At 42.1% G+C, this 19435-nt stretch overlaps 1 protein-coding gene across 1 annotated transcript; it reads left to right on the top strand.

Annotated features, from left to right (window-relative positions):
• The first annotated feature begins 4822 nt into the window (after positions 1-4822).
• Positions 4823-18334, top strand: znf831 (zinc finger protein 831). Its single transcript, XM_035662765.1, has 4 exons — positions 4823-5084; positions 6584-10976; positions 12702-12985; positions 14859-18334. Exons 2-4 carry the CDS (start codon positions 6632-6634, stop codon positions 15720-15722), a joined length of 5493 nt encoding a protein of 1830 aa, XP_035518658.1. The 5' UTR covers positions 4823-5084; positions 6584-6631; the 3' UTR covers positions 15723-18334.
• Positions 18335-19435: the final 1101 nt, after the last annotated feature.

Raw genomic sequence — 19435 nt, 5'->3', positions numbered from 1 at the left:
ACACACACACACACACACCGTTAGCTGGGACTACACTAACATTATGGCTACACACAATGAATGGAACTTGGGCTTAGCAGTGCTGCTAATAACGTTAGCTTTGTGGCTACAGTTAGCTAAGAGAGAGCAAAAACAACAGCAGTTTAAGCGCGGATAAAAGCCCGCACTGAGCGGACGTCTCTAATATGCAACAACAGCATTATGTGCCATTTAAGGACACGGGTTGAATAGTGTTTTTTACTATTAATCTTAAAATATCTAACCCTCTTCAAACTTCCAATGGCGCTTCTAGACCCAAACGTGCGTTACGCTGTACGTATTTGCGTGCTACGTCACGGCACTGAAAGCTTGTACAGAGGTTGCCTTCATGGTAAACAGAATTTTCACATTTAAAGCAGTCAGTGATTTTAACGTTAATCATTAAACATCGGTGTAATAGCGTACTTGCAAAGTGAATGGGACAGGCGGAGTAGTAATGAGTGTAACACCCTAAGCTGTAAAATGTGACGTTTAGGGGGAGAAAAGGAAGCGCTATGACTAAATTAAGAAATGATAGTGATAACTGCCTTAAACACAAATAGATTTATCCTCTTTGTTTTACTTTGTCACAAATTAACTAAGTAAAACGCAAAATAAACATTCCGCTGTTACAATGGTATTTTTGTCATTATACCAAGTTATTACACATGGTGCCTTAAGGTACGTGAAGGCAACATGCCCTCTAGCGCATGCCAAAACAATCAAAAGTCCAAACATATAGCACCTTTTCTTTTTTTTTTCTGTAAAACCAATAGCCATAACTAACTTAGCCAATAATTAGTGCTGAAATAATTAACCAACTGAAATAAAAATAATGAACAACAATTTTGATTTTTATTTTAACAAAAATACCAAATTTGCTGGTTCTCTCTGTTTGATATCATTTTAAAATGAAGAACGTTGGCTTTTGGAGTGTTGCTCAGGCAACGAAAAGCAATATGAAATTAGGGAGCTTGTGATGGGAATTTCTCTCTTGTTTCTAACATTTTAATAGACTAAACTAAATTAATCTCAAACAAAAATCAACAGATTAATGGCTAATATAAAATGACTGTTATTCGGCTTTGAATGCTATGTATGTATTCTGTGTTTCACTAACCCCAAATTAACCACATAAATCATTTTCTTTTGTATGTGTATAAACCTTATTTTACCTCAGATATGTAGGCTTACACTCATGGCCCAGCAGAGGGTGCACAAGTACAGCATCTCAAAGACATAAGGAATGAAAAGCTGTATGCTTCTGCCTGGGTTTTGATCTCAGTTTTGTTGCTACAATAGCAGTCTTGGCTTTGCAGTTGTATGCTTTGAAATGCCTCTTGCTGAGCTACATACTGAACACAGCAACTAAGACTGTGTTAATGTAAAACAGAGCCGATAATTGTGCTTTACAGTTTAACCCTGTCAGATATACGCACTGTGTTTGGCAGCTGGTGGTAGGGGTGTTATTGGTAGTGATAATGAAGACAAAAGTAGGGCATGAGACTGCTATTCTTTAGCTACTGAAAAGGCATAAGTAAGTGGATATAGGCCTCCAGCAATTCAGCACCCACCCACACACAGTCTCTCAGTTGCCACCTCCCGCAATGTGGCTCATCAGTTCAAATGCTGGCCAAAAAAACAGAAATGTAGTGTAAAACATGCAGATGGAAGCTTAGCCTGTCAGAAATAGGCCTATTCAAATGATACATCTGTTATTTTTAATTTCGTCTGCAAAAGTGCAGCAAGGGACCCACTCAAACCCATTAAAACACAAATAAAGTATGCTGGATATTTCCCTCGGGTACCTTCAATCTAGGGCCATAACTTGAGAGAGCTTGCCTGTTGCAGTGTGCAGAGGCAGGCAACTTCACAGTCCTCACAAAATTAGATAACGGGCGAAGAACTATTTGTCACAACAGATTGAAGTTGTAGCTCTTGCATGGTGACATCCCTGGGATCATTTCAGCATTTGTGGTATAATTACATGTGTTGCAACAAAACAACTAAGTACTTTTACCAGTGCAGAGGTTCAGCAACCACCAGAGGAATAGATACATTTTATTGGTCTCTGGTCACTGCTGACCATCAGCTGTAAAACCTGACTCAACCTTGTATCCTAGTAACCTGACTAACACAGCCAAAATATCTACAGTATCAAAAACATGAAGCGCCTGCTGACTGTTTTGGATAAGACATCTGTACAAATCCATATAGACTATACACATCCTGCCATTTAAAAACATTTAATCTGAGTCAATATCTGAGTCAATCTTTAAAAGCATCCCTGAAACCCTGCTTCCACCCTGCAGGACTGTGAGCTGTATAAGGACGGTAGAAAACATGCGTGGTAGGTGGTGTCTTGTTACCATGTCAACACAAAGCATGCTCTCAGTGGACCAGCCTGCAGTTGCCTTGGAGACCAGCTAGAGTCTGAAGCAGTGAAATGATATGAAAACTATTTGTTTTCTTTCAGCAGATGTCATCTGATAATCTGTCGATCCCACACAATGACATACTGTTCAAAAAATCTGAGCTTTGAAAACATCACTTTCATCAGAGGTATTGAGAGTAGAAATACTTTTTTCAATCTGTTTTTTAAATAGTTTTGTATTAAAGCAGCAGTAGGTAACATTTATAAAAAATTACTTTTTGTCATATCAATCAGAGCCAAGAAAGATATAAAGACGCTTTGGGATGGAAGCTTGAAGATAGCTGATTGTTGCTGATTCTCATTCCCAGAGTTTCAAAGCGCTATATTTGACGCTTTGGGAATGAGACTCAGCAATCAGCTATCTTTCTCGATTCTTTTGACAGATTTTGCGATATTCACAATTTTTTTTCATCGAAAATGTAATTTTCATTGAAAAAACTATTCAAATAATGACGATCTATTTAGGTCTGCACTAAACAAACATGTTTTCTGACATCTAGAGAACAAGATTTGTAGGTCAGGGCACATTTTAGCTTTATCAATAAATTGCATCTTCTGGGATTTGCACATCGCACTTTTTGATAATATTTTGATTAATTGTGCAGCCCTAGTTTCAGGGCTAAAATGGACAAAGACATGAGACAAAATAAACATATTGTCAACCTAGAGCAGGTGTACAGTTGTCAGAAACAAACAAAAAATGAACACAGACCTCTCTTTCCACCAGCAGAGGCAGGCAGAGTTGGTGGAGACCAAAAAAGAGCTAAAAGGAGTGTGAACATTCCTTCACACATTCGTCAGGTGGCCAGACAGACTACTTTGTTACCTTGTATCTGCTGGATGCATGAGCCTTGTAAGGTGATAATATGTCAGTGGTGTGTTTACAGCTTGTTGTGCTGCCCCCAAGTGGCCAAAATATCATGTAATCCAGTGCAGTTGTGGTAAAGTTATTCCTGCAGCACAACTTTATGAATTATTTTATAGTCACCTGCAACATGTAAGGTACCATTCAGACAACTTCCCCAGCCAGGATATTGTTCTTTCATGCTGTCCAGAAAGGTACCTAATGATGGCCCAGTTGTGTAACTGGCACTGACATTGTGGTCATTAGGTGGAATGGCTATGTGGACATACAAATGTGTGTGTATGTGAAAAGGTATGTGTTTCATTTGTTTTTTAAAGTTATTTTTTTAGCCTTTTATTGCCTTTATTGATAGGGACAGCTGAAGATAGACAGGAAAGGGTGGTAAGAGAGAGGGGATGACACGCAGCAAAGGGCTGCAGGTCAGATTCAAACCCTGGACTGCTGCAGCAACTCCGTACATGGGTCGCCAGCTCTACCGACTGAGCTAACTGGGCGCCTATTTCATTTGTTTTTAATGCCATCATGAACTGTAAAAAGTAGCAATAGTAAGTCCAGTCACAGGTCAAACAAATAAAGTGGTTGTGTATTAGCTGTATAACTCTCAGTCCAGATTTCAGGGGGCAGGTGGCCCGGGAGCCAAGAATGGAGCTGCATGTGTATAGAAAGGAAGGGAAAATCCCAGGGCATCTGGTGGAACGGTGGTAAAGGTCTTTGGAGTAGAGGAAAATACATGGACTGGGAGAAGTCAAAATACGGCTGGAAAGAAGAGAGAAGAAAATTATTACTTTACATGGTACAATTACAGAACATTTTATTTGGTTTAACTGTACTTTTTGAGAGGAAGTGATCACATGTTTGTTTACTGGTTTACATTCTTCGGGATTTTTTAGATTCCTGAGTGAAAATATAATCAGTATTCTTAAATCCACACTTGCTGGTTAAAACTAGCAACAATAAATGCAGCAAAGAACTCTGAGTCGAATGAGAGATTGTGATTTAAAAAAACATACATACATATTGTAACGGGAGCTGTGGTTGGAGGTGGGAAATTCACTACAGCCACTCATAACTCATCCATTTGTTCTCTGCCTGAGAGAGTGAGAGCAGTGCACGTGCAGCCAAGCAGCCACATCAACATTAGCTTTGCTGCACCCTTGTATATGTGGGTGTATGAAATGCAGTGTGTGGGAGGAAGTAGGTAGGTGGGGGAGCGAGTATATAAGTGAGCCAGAAGTCAGGTACTGCCTCAAAATGTTGATGCCAAAGTCAGTCAGTCAGCTAACGTGACTGTTGAAGGTAGGCTTGTCTCTGTCATTGCACTTCCTCTGCCAGGCGGTTGCTTTCACTTCTGCACAACACAACATTAGCCTTAAATCCTTCCATCTGTGCTCAGGGCCTCTCTGCTCTTTCACTCCTGCTGATCATTCTGTGTAATCTATGTTTTCAACTTGTCCTCCGGAAGTCTTTGTTTGACAGCCACACACCCACCCAGCCACCCAGCCAGCCCTTCTCCTTTCCTCACTCTCCTCCTCTCTGCCTCGCCACTTTCATAGTGCATCTTTTCTCTCATTTGCATTTGTTCCGCTTCCTCGTGACAAGAAACAGTTCACGTCAAAGAGCTGTGCAAGAAAATCAGATTGGAGAGGGACAAACGGCCTGGATGTCAGAACAGATTGAAAGGAGCAGGTTTACTGAGGATGATGCTGTTCAGTGTAGAGGACTTTCCTAGCTGGATAATTGTTGCTGATTGAACTGCAAAGCAACAAGGTAAGTGACTTCTGTTGGGTTTTTTTAAACTGTTGCGCCTGAGTTTCGGCCTAGTAGTGGCATGTCCTGGCTTCTTGTAGTGCTATTCTTACCTACACTGTGTTATGGCAACACCATCAGATATTTCCTCTTTTCAAACGTTAATTTTATGAAGTCAGAACAATAGTTGGAAATTAGATAAATAGAGAGCAGATAAGATGAAAGAACACATTTTTTTCATTATGACACATGAAATCTAGAAAGTCCTCCTTTTAATTAACTTTTTGATGTTATACATTTATGGTAATGCTTGTTCTAACTACAAGCAGAAGCTGACCTCTTTTTAAACTCATTCTACCCCGGACACACTTGTGCGCAATTTTAAACTGACTACAAGTGCTTTTAGAAAAAAAACATGTGTGTGTATGACATATTTACACAGCAGTAAGGAAGTGAAAGCACAGTACATTAATGGTGGATTTAAGTCCCAGAGTAAATAACGTTTGAAAATTAAAATACACTCTTCATTTTAATGGAGAACTCACTTGAACATGAACAGAAAGAAACTTTCCTCAGTTCACGGCACCACAAAAAAAAAAATCTGACGTGGGCGTGCTCATGCTGTAGAACTAACAAAGAGTGTGCTCCATGCCAACTGTACCTCTGTGGGTGAATTATGCAAAATCACAATACATGCAGCAGAGCATCACAGCAACAGGAAATGAAATTTGCTTGACCTAATATGAAACTATTCATCTTTTCATGTAGGTGGCTTTGCGCTTTGATTAGATTACCACACAAAAATGACAGTCTGTCAGGAGACAAAGCCGCCACATGCTACTGTGAACATCAAGGGTAAGCCATTTAATTGGTGTAGACTGGTGACAGAGGCAACAGCTAATGTCAGCAGACACGTTTCATTTAGGGAGATAAAAGCCTCTGCTGTACTGTATGAGTATCTGATCTCACTCCCTCACCCGTCTCCTGATGTGAGTCACTCCCCTACGTCATCTCCTACCTCTCTCTACTATATATATACATTTCTCCATGTTTTTGTCTCATATGTGTCCACTGCCCGCATGAATATATACATATCTTAAGAGCTGATTCCTGCATCACATGCTCTTAAAATTAAACAGCAGAGATTTCAATTCCTCTACTTTCTCTGCATGCTGTAACCATGGGTATTATTGCTCATCACCAAAATAATATCACTGAGCTAGATATAGATGTGCTTTTGTGTTGTTGTTTTAGAATTGTGGACATCATCTCCCTGCATTTTATAACCATGCAAAAGCCAAAAATAATTAATTGCTTTATTAGCCATCTGTCCTTAAGGGTACTGCATATCTGCAATCATTAACTGCTTTATTCATTGCTATGCTCCTTTCTCTGTTCTACTGGCACAATAAAAATTCTAGAGGAATGAGCTCTCATTTTAGACATCCAAGCTCAAATAGGCAGATCTGCCTAATCTGAGGCAAAGCAGAGGTCTAATGCAAACTGTTCTTATCTTACAGGTAATTAGAGTCCTGGCACTGGTACATCACGACAGCAGCAGTGTTACCATGGAGACTGGCAAGCCAGGATTGGCGAGTGCTCCAGTGCACATCAACTCCGTTGCAGCGCAGACAGAGAAAAGGATGGACATCCAGGCCCCGCTGACGGCTGTTTACATCCACACAGTGCCTGCTCTACCAGCGCAGCCTTACCCCCATCCTCCTCCAGCTGCCCGGGAGCCAGCCACACTCCATCTGGCCATGCCGCCGCTTTACTCCAAGGAGACGCTTCCCTTCCTGACACTCCATATTGCTGGTGGGCTGCAGTCTCAGCCGGGATTGAGTCTGGCAGCTGCTTCTCCTGCAGCCAGACCCAAGTCGGCAGGAAAGCACGTGTGTCCTCACTGTGGACGAGACTGCATGAAGCCCAGTGTGCTGGAGAAGCATCTCCGCTGCCACACCGGGGAGCGGCCGTACCCCTGCACTACTTGTGGAATTTCTTTCAAGACTCAGAGCAACCTCTACAAACATAAGCGTACTCAGGCTCATGCCCGCCTCTCGTCTGAGTCAGATCAGAGCAGCCTGGGCAGCCTAGACAGCATGTCCAGCTCCAGAGAGACTTGTACCTCCAGTTTGTCTCTGGACGAGTCAGGCAGCATGGAAAAGGATGCCACTCTACCTGTTGCTGAGATCACCTGTCCAGTCAGCACTGTTAGGGTCTACTCTGTAAATATGCATGGTTCTGTCAGGGAACAGAATGAGGTGACCCCTGCAGATCATAAGACCAAAGAACCAAATGAAAGTGCAAAGGTCACAACAGCAGGTGAAAAACAGAGGATGGAAAATGAAAAACCTACGCTGAGTCGACATCTTCCCCTTCAGAGACAAGAAGCCACCCTGTTCTCCAAGCAGTGGGAGAGCTCTGTATCCAGAGGAAAATCGCAGAGCCATGAGAGCACCGACTCAGGCTTCAGTGAGAGCAGTGACCACTACCCAAGCCCTGGCAGCATTTTACATGATCACAGTATGGATTCCCTCACTGAATCCACCAAGGAGCATCTTGAGGAAACCACCAACAAACAAACACTGTCAGAACCAGGCCAAGGTGAACAGGAACAAAAAGACACTGCAAGGGAGCAGGAGCAAAAGACACTAGAGGAGCGTATATCTAAGCTAATTTCGGAGAATACAGCTGTTGTTGAGGACAAACAGCTGGAAAATGTAAGGCCACGGAAGACAGTTCTGTCAAAGCAGGGTAGTATTGACCTTCCCATGCCATACACATACAAGGATTCCTTTCACTTTGACATGAAGATGAATAAGAGTCCGAATGTTGGGTTACAAAGAAACAGGAACCCTGGTTTGTACAGCTCTGTGCCCACTCAGCATTCCATCACCACGGAGCATGCCCCCTTAACCCGCAGCAACTCCCTCCCTTTCAGCGTTACCCTCCTACAGCCTGAGAGGAGCACCCCAACCTCCTCTTATCAGAGTGATTATGTAACACTCGCCCGGAGGGGAAGCTCTGGCCAGATCAATCCAACAGGTTTTGCGATCAAGCCTATGAACCAGCAGTCATCCACCCACCGCCCACTGGTCCGTCAGTCAGCCGTAGACTGCAACCACGCAACAGACGGTCTCTGCATGAATTCATCTGTGGAGGAGGCGTGCACCAGCAGTCTCAGCTGCGATGGGGATGGCGGTGACATTTGTGGAGAGCCAAGCAACAGAAAGTTCCGGAGGAAGAAAGCACAGAAGTTTGCCTACAACAAGTGGTACGTGTATGGGGGAGGGACTTTTAAGAAGCTCTACAATGCTGAGAAAGGCGGGGATGACAGTGTTATCAAAGGCAGGAAATGTTCAACGAACCCAGAGCCTGAGGTTGTTCAGGGCTTACAAAAAAGGTTGTCAGAGGTTCATAAGGAGACAGTGGCAACAACAGGCTCAGCAATAAACTTCACAAGCAGCAGTGCAATAGCGTGTCATCCAGACTGCCCTCCTGCCAAACTATCCCTCGTCTCTGCTGTGGATTTTAATCTAAAAACCGGCCAGCTTCATACATCATGCAGCTCTCTCAAGAGCCCACTACGGAGAAATCTGTCTTTGTCAGTACTGCCATTACCTTTAATTGGATCACTGGTTAGCCACAAAACAGACAGAGCAGATGATGGGAGATTGATTAATGAAGACAAACATACTGACTTCAGCTCACAGCTCTGTGGAGCCCATATTCCCTCTGACAGGAAAAAGCCAAAAACTGATGACAAAATAATTTGCCCTCTAGAGATGGAGACCGACACAAACACACTGACTCATCCCCCTCTTTCTGTCACTGGCATTGCACCTCAGCAGGATACAAATCTCAGTATGAACAACCTTCAAAATAATCTAAAACATACACAGCTCAAAGGAGCTATCTTCCCACCACGCATAATCAATGCAAATACATCATCTGTTAGCACCTCCTCAGCCACTTCCACCCCCTCTGCTGCCAAGACCAGCTTCCTGCCCAAATACCAGCTCAAGTTACCTAATGCTGCTGAACCTGATTCAAATCCTTCACCGCATGTTGTGGATAAACTGGCAGAAAGTGATGGCAGTAATTTCACCTCTGCTCTGTCATTTTCTCACACTGAGCAAACCCCACTCTCAGTCACAGCTTCTGAAAAGAAATGTAGTGATCCTGCCACCTCACAGTTGATGCAGAGTTGTGATATCAAAAAGACAAATGCTTTCAGCTCCACAGAAGGCCAGCTCCTCTTGCCTTGCACAGTCACTACCCTTTGTCAGACTGAAACATCAAGTCTCAATAAAAATGTATCATCTAGCCTAGCTGTAGTGCACAGGCAATTTGCAGCTACCACAATAACCACAACCTGCCTACAAGATTATCAAGGAGGATTATGCAGCACTTCAATACAGCCCTCACAGTCTGCAGGAGGCTTGGCACCTAGGCAGTTACCCAGACCTGTTGCACCTGTGGTTGCGAACTTCCCTGCTACACCTAACATAACCACAGCAAACAATCAAACATCTTCCACCGTCATCACAGCTGTCTCACAAGGTCAACCTAACCATAACCCTCCTTCGTCACACACACAACTCTCGCCAGCATCCGACCTGTTGAGCCCTCTAAACCGGGCACGTACCAGCTCTAACACCCCAGTTGTACCTTGTCACATTGTACCGTTTGACCAGATGCAGCCAGCTGCTCAGAATGTGTTTCATGTTCACACAGCAGACCTCCAGATCTGCCTCCAGATCATATCTGATGAGCAACTGGCTCTCATTGAACCCCAGATAGAGAGGCAAGCTGGCAATACCCTCTCACAGAGACGTGATACGGAAGCAGTGGCCCCGGGAGTGATCCAGAATAAAGCTCAAAGCTCCATCACCATGGAAAGCAGCAGTGAGGGAAGGGACCATCAACAGCCAGGACATCAAAAGGAGTTGGACCAAAGTGAGACTTTGGAGAGAATTAAACCTTCAATGTCTGTACAGTTTGGGAAGGCAGAGCCAAATCTCCACTCGACTGAACACATAATTTCCACACAGGCTACAGTATCCACTGAATCAGAATCTAAGCCTTCTGAAGCACCAGACTCGTCACAACGCCCACACAAATACAGTCACGTAAACATGGACACAGAGACTCAGAGGCACACAGCCGATGTTATGTCAACTGCTGCTTCACTCAAAGGTGTAAGGTCAGGTAGGAGCCAAACTTCAGAGGAGGAACATACACTTTCTCAGAACCATTGTGCTGATGAGCAACCTTTGCCAGACAGGAGGGTCAGCCAAGGTGGACTGGTCTCTCAAACACTCTCTGGCCAACACAAGCTCAGCATGACCTCTTTCTCTCCCAGCACACTAAATCAGAATAGCAAGAGAAGAGAAATACTGGGAAATGAAAGCCAACACAAACTTAAAAATCAAGGGGCCACTTGTAATGTAGGCATGATGAAAGCCAAGGGTGAAGCTTCTGCATACAAAAGCAGCAAGTTGGAAAGTGGAGAAACCCACCCCCCTCTGCTGGCTGGGCTTGGTCAGGCCTCTGGTGCTGCATGTCCTGATGAACTCTCTGGCTCAGTTTCTTCAGTTTCCATCAATAAATGCAAAGCTCCGAGACAGCTGGACCCACAGGCATCCATTTACTGCAGCAGTCCAGCGGAATCCACATTATCAGAGGCTCTGAATTCATCCAAACATGCAAACATGGGATGTGACAGGGTGAGCCCTATGGACAATTCTGCCCCTACACAGGAAATGACTCTGAGTGAATCACAGAACGTAATCAGCTCATCCCACTCAGAAAAACAACTGGGTCAGTTTACTTCACTGTCTTCTAACATCCAGGTGGAAAGACCTAAGGACATCCCAGCTGTGCTTACAAGTATTCAGAGTCCTGCTGCAGGTATATATGACTATTTTAATTATATAATGCATTCCCACTGATCCCACGGATCTGAGGAATATACAGTGTAGGGTCTGTACTCCAGCACATTGGATTTAAAATTAAACTGACTATGAGGGCAAATAGCTGACTGTAAGGGTGTTTGATACTGTTCACATCAATTTCAGCTAGTGTTTATATACAGTCCACCAATTTTACGATATGTAGCAATGACCTTAAACATACATAACAACCGAAAGTTTTAGGCCGAGTAAGTGAAATGTCAGTTACCTGACTTTCGTTCATGTATGTCACTGCTGAGGACCAGACAGCAAAAACAACACACAAACAAAATAAAGATGGAATTACCATGGCCCCAGGCCACCAAGGGCCACTAAAGCCCCAGGTTCACTGTGTACGGTTGATGGTAATTTGGGCCTTTAATCAGGTCCTCTGTTATTACAAAACCTTGTGAATCTTGAGGGCTCGATGTCAAAACTAGTTTAATATCTTCATTAAGTTTAGAGTGAGAGGATACACAGTACAGAGAGAAAGTGGTGGTGTCAACAGGGGCCTGAAGTAATTGTAAATTATTTAATAACGCTTATCCTAATTTGTACAACACATTTACTTGTAAAGAGGGCCACAGTTGCTGTTCATCTGGTGTGGATGTGAACATCTATAGGCTCTTTCACCTCATAGTTGTTGTTTAGGTTCAGAAGTACAGAGACAACACAACAAAAAACATGTCTGAGGGAATACTTATGTACATGCTGCAGTGTGTTTGATGGCAGAAACATATTTTTACCACAAGATGGCAGTATGTGGTCACCAATTTGCAGAGTGAAGTCTTGTCTGAAAGGTTTTGTGTATTGCAGAATAACTAAAAACCCACAATTGATGTGGGGGTCTTTTTGGTCTTTAGAGAAATGAAATGCACTACTATTATAGACAAAATAATGAAATGGCAATATTCTTAAAATTTCTCATGGCGAAATGAAATCATGGTCAAAGCAGTTCATGTGGCTTTTATTGTGAGTTTTATTGTCCTTACTATTGTGAAATGTAAGCTGCCTCACATGAATTATTTTAAAGTGTCATTCGACCCCACTCTTTAAGCTACAGATGGTAACAAAGTTAAAGGGTAAACAAAAAGGGCTAGCACTCATAGTTTGTCGTTCCCATGGTAGTCCTGAACAATTAGTTCACTGTAAATTAAATTTTCTGCAGATTATCATTAGCTATGCCAGGTTAGAGATTACTTGCCACTAGTTTTCTGTAGCACTATGGAGGTCATTGATGGTAAACATTAAGAAGAGTGTGAGGAGGAGAGGTGGCACTGGTCCATGTGAGTTTTCTTACTGCACTATGTACTGAGAGTTTGCCAGACCAAAGATGCTAATTATAGAAAGTCTATAGCTCATTTCTTTTTCTTCAAGACAAGTGCTGTTACTGTATACCCTCCACTGCATATTATATCTGACCACATAATTCCATGTGTATATCACAACAATATGTATCCCACCAGAAAAAATGGCCACATCATTTCCTTTAATTTGGTTGATGGGCTGGTGACACGCACATTACTTTGACATGATGTTACATTCATTTCATTCATTGTTTATACATTCAGGGCTTTACATAAGATGTATAATCTCCACCTTGGTTTTCAGGCAAGTTAAAACTGACTGATAAACATTAACATTGAGATACATTGATCCTAAAAAAAATCTTTTCTTTCCCTAGGGCTCATAGAGGGAGACTCCCTGGCGGGGTGTGCAGACCAGAAGGAGCTGCAGACATGGGGACATGGAGGGACCCCAGAGCAGCCAGACAGCACAGACTGGAGGCCAAAGCAGAGCCAAGAGGCTGGAGAGACAAACCACCAGCGTGTGGAGGTGCAGGGTGCTGGGGGCGTGGTGGGTGAGGATAAGAACAGAGGAATAGAGACAGCTGAGGAGCCAGGACAGTCAGGCAAGGCCGATTCTGACTGCAGATACACGTATTTACAGGATGTGACAAAGCCAGAGGTGAGACTGAATGAATTTATTCATGGCTCACAGGATGCATGTTTACTACACAACTGACCCATTCTAAGCCCCGCCCTTTGTGCTCTGTGCTCCAATAACAGTTGTATTGTCTTGTGAGGTAATGTTAGCAAAAAGTTAACTAACTCGGTAACTAACTAATGACTTATATCAATTAGCTAACTAGTTAGCTAGCGTTTTCCTAACATTGACTTTCAGATGTTTTGCTAACATTAGCTAACTTAAGGTTTATCTTTTAACAGTCGTCAAAATTTGACTGCTTTTTCAACATAGATTAGCCTAGCACATAGCATATCTAAGTACAGGACAGGAGAAAGTTGAGGTTCTGACTGAGACTTGCTCAACTGTTACTGGAGCACAGAGCGAAAAGGGGTGGGAGTTAGGAATTAGGTCAATTCTTGCGGTTTTAGTGATTATATTCCACAGTGGTATATTTAAAAGCCTCCCAATCAGTCTTCTTGTTCCTACAGTGTGGTGTTTGATCTTCACTGTGCAGAATGCTGTACGTATGTGCAGAGTTTCACACTAGAAGGGAGTTTTCAAATTCATCTGCTGAAAGAGGAAAGTTTCTCTCCGCTTTTTGAAAACCTGCCTAACAGAATGATTTGTCGCATCACAGTTAGGAAGTCAGTCCTGGTCCAGTATGCAACTTGTACAGTGTGATGTAGAACCATGAAGACACCAGTGCAAATCCACTGGAAATGGACTTTACAGTGAAGTAGGACAGTGGCTTTCAACCTGGGGTATGGGGACTTACAGGGGTCGTTGAGTGGGTTGTAGGGTCCCCAACAAAAGGAGAAATAGAATATTTTAACTTTTATGACTTTTTATATTTTTTGGAAATTGAAGCAGAAGGAATCTTATCAACATATCAAACACGGTATAAATATTTTCAGAGGGTGTCTTTAAAAAGTTCACAGACAAATGACTGTACAGCTCAGACACAAGTAAACAGATCAAAATTAAATATGAGATACTTAATATCAGTAACTTTGATCTATCTGACCAACTCCCTTCACAAATATATCTACACTTACACATAAACCCCCTTTCAAACTAAACACATGCAACAGAGGAATGGCACACAAGTGTCACGAAACAGGCTCAAAATGTACAAGATTCTTTCCAATTCAGCATACTTTCTAAATACCTTTTATTGTTTTAATTATTCTAAAACTCTAAATCTTTCCACAAATCCCCCACCAGCAGATATATTCAGACTATCTTGATCTGGGGATCATGTGGAAGCAGGTTGGAGGCATAATGGCTTGTTGCATCACCGAATTGTTTTTCATTTCTTAAAGACATTTACCAGGAAAATAGAGACACTCGAGCCAGAATTTTTCTCATGAAATGTTTGTAACACAACAAATAAAAATAAAATGCCTGAGATGTGTTGAACAGAAAAAACAAGATTTACACAACATAACAAATATGCTAAACAAAAATGTATATTACAGAGCCACACACGGTGGTAAATCAGATATAAATTACGAGGCTTTGTGAGCCTTTTGCCAAACTTTAAAACATCAGCAATCCATTATAATACTGCCAGAAGTAGGGAGCTGACAGCAGTTACATTGGCAATATTCTGTTTTATGGCAGAATTTCTTCCATATGATTTCGAACTTCAAGGTGCATAATGAATAGCTAAAGAGCAGTGCTTGGAACAACTGAATGCTCCACCAATCTAACATCCCCCTATGATGATTTTATCATAATTCACAACTCACTGGACACAAGAAGCTGGTATGCCAGCAATGCAGGAAGCTAATAAGGAGGTTCAATGGAGGGAGGACAATGACTGTACTATTATGGTGGTAATATTCCTGCTCATTTCTTCTTTCATTAACAGGGAGAAGACAGAAAGGCCAAGGCGGATTCCTTTAAAAACTCTTGGCTATCGGAGCAGCATCTACAGCATCTTCCCCAGACACACTCTGGAATGTCTGAGTACCCTCAACAGAGCGCTCAGCAAGCTCCGAGCACGTCAAATAACCTTCATCTACCTGCCAGCAGCAGAGAGACTAGCCTTTTCAATTCTCCACAGCCCCTGATGGAAATGAACAACTTATATTTCTCACAACAGCACTGGGAAAGCAGCATCCATAACCAACGAACACAGATCTTATTTGAGCCAAGTCAACATGTCAAAGCACAGGGCCATTTAACAGAAACAGAACATGCTTTTTCACAAACTGAGTCTGGCCCTCAACAGACCTTTTCACTCCAGGACCAAAAACAGGAAGGAAATCAAGGAAATCCTGCAGGCCACGACATCCCAGCAGTAACCTGTATGTTAGGCAATCACAAAAGCCTCTTGCCTGATGTCAAAACACTGTCCTCCACACACCTCGGCCAAGTTTCTTACTCTGTTCAAGTGAATGGAGCTGCTCCTGGATTGCCAGGGGACACCCAAGCCTCAAACATGCTGGATAACAGTACTCTACTGCCATCAAAGCCTTTTACATACCCCGAGCCTGCTGATTACCCAGACACCAAGGATAAGGCTCCAAATGACTACACGAGTCAGAGCAGTAACTCTGGGAGACCTGACATTACCAACAAATACCAGTCTTTTTTGTTTGCTGGCCAGCTTCAGGGCTACCAGCCGTCCGAGTGTCTGAGCGGTGGAGTGAGGGCTGTGCCGAGCTGCCAGGACTACACAGAAGACACCAGCAGTAGTGACGATGAAGGGAAACTCATTATTGAGCTTTAGGTGAACACACACATACATTTTAAATCTTGCTGTAGATATATTTTTTTCAGAGGCAAAATTGCTCTTGAGGCAGAAATATAATAAAAATAGAGTTAAGTTAGTGGGCAGAGCCAAACAGCCACATGTAGTTAGCCCTCAGTGATTTCTTTGTTTTTAATTACGAATGATACATTAAAGGTCCAGTGTGTAACATTTGGGACAATGTATTGGCAAGAATGGAATATAATATTCATAGGTATGTTATGTGTATAGTCACCTAAAAAATAAGGATAATTTTGTGTGTTTTTGTTACCTTAGAATGAGCTGTTTTTAATCAAACAGAAGTGTGTCATGGATGTATTAAGGGAGAACTGGATACAGCATCAGAGGGGGGGCTGCATTCTTTCTTATGGAAGCTGCTCAGTAGCATATGAAGCCAGGAAAGTTTGATTTGCTGGTATAAAATTACCCAGATCTTTAGCAAGCGCAATAGAAACTCTCACTGGCCAAGGACTGCTAACTTCCGGTTTAGCCCTCAACCTCGAACGGAGATAAAATGATTTAATCGGGTGGCTCTTCTGGACTTTCCAAATATTATCGCACCAAATGGTTGAAATTCTGATAAAATAAAAAAAGTGTATCCACTGTTTTAAAGCCGCTTCTTTCACAATTTAAGAGTATAAAATTGGCTTCAAAGCCCGGCGCTCTTCCTGGGGAATTGGGAGTGGGTCCTCTTGTACGAAGGCCACCATGTTGAACCACCATGTTTCTACAGTAGCCTGGACCTGGAATGGACAAACCAAACACTTAGATAGGGCCTTTTTTTAACAAAGTAGCCTACAATGTAAACAAAAACAGAACACACACAACACCAAAACAATAAATATATTGTGAGCACCAAAAAGGTTACAAAGCAGCAATAGCAAAATAACATCTAAGTATGATTCATCAACTGGCTCAAGTCAAGTGACTTTTTGAAAGAAATATACTTTTGATCTGTCTGATGTTAATGGGAAGCATACTCCAAGCAGAAGAATCTCTAGCCTTTACTTTAAAAGGTTAATGGCCAACTTTGCAAGAATATTGTTAATGTAGCTACTGAGGATAATGAAAAGCAGCCAAGTAGAAAAACTGCTCACGTCAGCCTCCTGGTTGTAATTCCAAGTCTGACTGTTGAATTTGAGCTACGATATCTCCCACATGAAAAGAACCACAGAAATCAATGAACCAGGCAGTCACAAAACAGCTGCAAAACCACCATTGCTGGCAGTTACATCCAAATAAAATCAAGCAAGACAAATACCGTCAATTACCATCATTGAAAAGCAGCAATGCACTGCTTGTATCTGGTTTCACTTGTTAACAAACAACAGTAATTTAACTTGTGTTTACCTGGTGTGTCTACAAAGCGGAAACACTCCCAAGTTGAAATAATTGGAGGTTTTCCCATCATTCCTATTGTGCTGACATGGTGTGAATGCAGTATAACACATGCAGGGACTTGCCTGCAATGCCCACAATTCCCTGGCTTCATTGAAACTCTGAATATGGAAGAAGAATGGAACAACAATGGTACATTTACTTTCATTTTTGACCATGACAGTCTACATTGAGTGCCAGCAGGTTAGCTCAGGGAGTTTGTTTTAGTATGCTAGCTTAGTTAATAAGCTAAAGAAAGTAAAGTCTGTGTTCGCTTTAACTGAATGAAGGCCCCCAACTCACAACGATTTCTTTCCTTTACTCATCATTTTTGATAATACCTGAAATTAACTGTTACCATTTAGGAATCACTGGAACAGCATGGGTATTTTTTGTGTTAGCAGCTAACATGTTAGCTCCCTCATGTCTTTTTTTGCGTGGTGTGATGAGTGTTGACAGGAACGTTGTGGCTCCTTCTGTTATTTAACCCAACCAATTACATTAGTTCTGCCCCAAAGATATGTTGAACTTCCGTTCTGCTCACACACGCTTACACACACATAAGTTACCATAGTTTGTGTCTACCTTCCCACACCCACTCTCACCCCACTCTGTCTCATAAACTGCAGTCTGTATCACTCTGTAACCTTCACAGACAACACCTGTGGGTGTGAATCATGTACACATGCTGCCAAATATCCATTGAGTTGATCTCTGCTGTCAATCAGATCACCCAGGTGAAGCAGGCATTGGCTGGAGGGCCATGACCTTGTTCCAAGTCTGGGTTGTGTGATGAGTCAGCAGCTATGAAAAAGCAAAGGAGCTCACGGGAACAGGAAATGGGTGCATGTGAACATTTTTGTACATAAATCCGCAATTACAGCTCACGCTGACTTGGAACTCTCAGCCTATTAGTGGTCATAGAATATTTTGAAACTTTATCTTTAATGCATCTGTTCAGGCTTGTTTGGGTTTACATGCTGTTTGACACAGAGGGAGGGCAAGGGCACAAAATGTTTACTTTGTCAAGTTACAAGCTGATTTATTATAATTATTGTGTTACAAATGTTATATTTGTTTTGTTTTCTAATTTTATATTCTTGTTACTGATTACACATTAGTAAGCTAACTGACAAAACAAATTAAGTCATCTCAGATTTATTAAACATTTTGTGTTTTCAACCGTTTCAACAAGAGGTAAATTAAACCATAATCAAAACCTTTTTCCTGGTCTGATTGTGTGAGTTTGTTCTTGGTGGTTTATAGATGCTGCAGTGAGTGGTCCTGAAGTACATCAGGATCCTGCAACTGACAGACACTCAGCTCTTAAATAAACCTCCTATAAAGTCATGTAAGCAAACAGTAGTTTACACATCCAGCAGACACAACATTAGCATTTATTTGGAGTCCTGTGTGTGGCCAGCGGATGAAGTGGGATGAGGTTCTGGTCCAGGAGTGTTCCTCATTCATATAGTCAGTGTTCTAGAAACACAGGACTCTCCCGCTATGTAAAGGTCATATAGATTTAAGGTTCTGTTCTGTTGATATTGTGCATTGCTCACTGGAAAAGGCTCTGCTACGCTAAATGAAACGGAACCTTAAGATTCCACTTTTTGCAGCGTTTGACTGCATCCTGGAATGAGAATGGGTTGGGTGAGGATAATTCCTATTTCTGGTTCGGTGTATACAGGAGGTCTTGCAGAGTGTGGAGTGTAAATGTGTAGGTACACCTGGCTGAACAAACCTCTCCCTTTATGGCTCTACAGTCCTAAACTGAGCAAAGTGTTACGATTAGAATTACTTTACTATGAAGTGTGGTAGCATGTTTTAGCACACACGTTTTCCACCCACAACTTTACTGGTTTGATTCATTCAAACCGCTCTCATCTAGCAGCAGGAAAAAAAAAACTTTAATTTAATTTAAAACCACTGTCAGCACCAAAGTATAGAATAGAATTAGGACTACAGCCTTCTATATGGTGACCGTGAAGTGCAAAGCACAACAGCAAATAGGAGAGCACAACAAACCACAAAACACAACAACAAAACGGAAAACACAACAACAAATTGCAAATCAAATTAACAAAAGAGAAACCACAAAGCAGAAAACACAAAGTACGGTAGAAGCATTAACTTCTACCGGAAAAGGTAGTACCTGCTGTCGACAAAGACCATGGCTGATTGGACATCCATCTGTTTAAAAGGAAGGACTGGCCTGTGACTGAGGTTCTTTAACTGAATCCATCTTTCCCTCACTTATGTGAGGGTACATGCAGTGACTCAATGAAACCATGCAATGAAAGAAGAAATAAGGA

Source organism: Morone saxatilis, unplaced genomic scaffold (genome assembly GCF_004916995.1).
Source record: "Morone saxatilis isolate NCDOM2014 unplaced genomic scaffold, NCSU_SB_2.0 Contig18, whole genome shotgun sequence".
In the NCBI taxonomy this organism is placed as follows: Eukaryota; Metazoa; Chordata; class Actinopteri; family Moronidae; genus Morone; species Morone saxatilis.
The sequence above is the reverse complement of the archived record's forward strand: the minus strand, read 5'-3'. Positions and strand labels throughout refer to the sequence as shown.

Bases quoted from the DNA above. Each gene is read 5' to 3' on its own strand.
- znf831 (XM_035662765.1), top strand. From the start codon at position 6,632: ATGGAGACTGGCAAGCCAGGATTGGCGAGTGCTCCAGTGCACATCAAC. The intron at 10,977-12,701 runs GTATATATGACT...TTCTTTCCCTAG, and splicing joins TATTCAGAGTCCTGCTGCAG to GGCTCATAGAGGGAGACTCC. The intron at 12,986-14,858 runs GTGAGACTGAAT...TTTCATTAACAG, and splicing joins AGGATGTGACAAAGCCAGAG to GGAGAAGACAGAAAGGCCAA.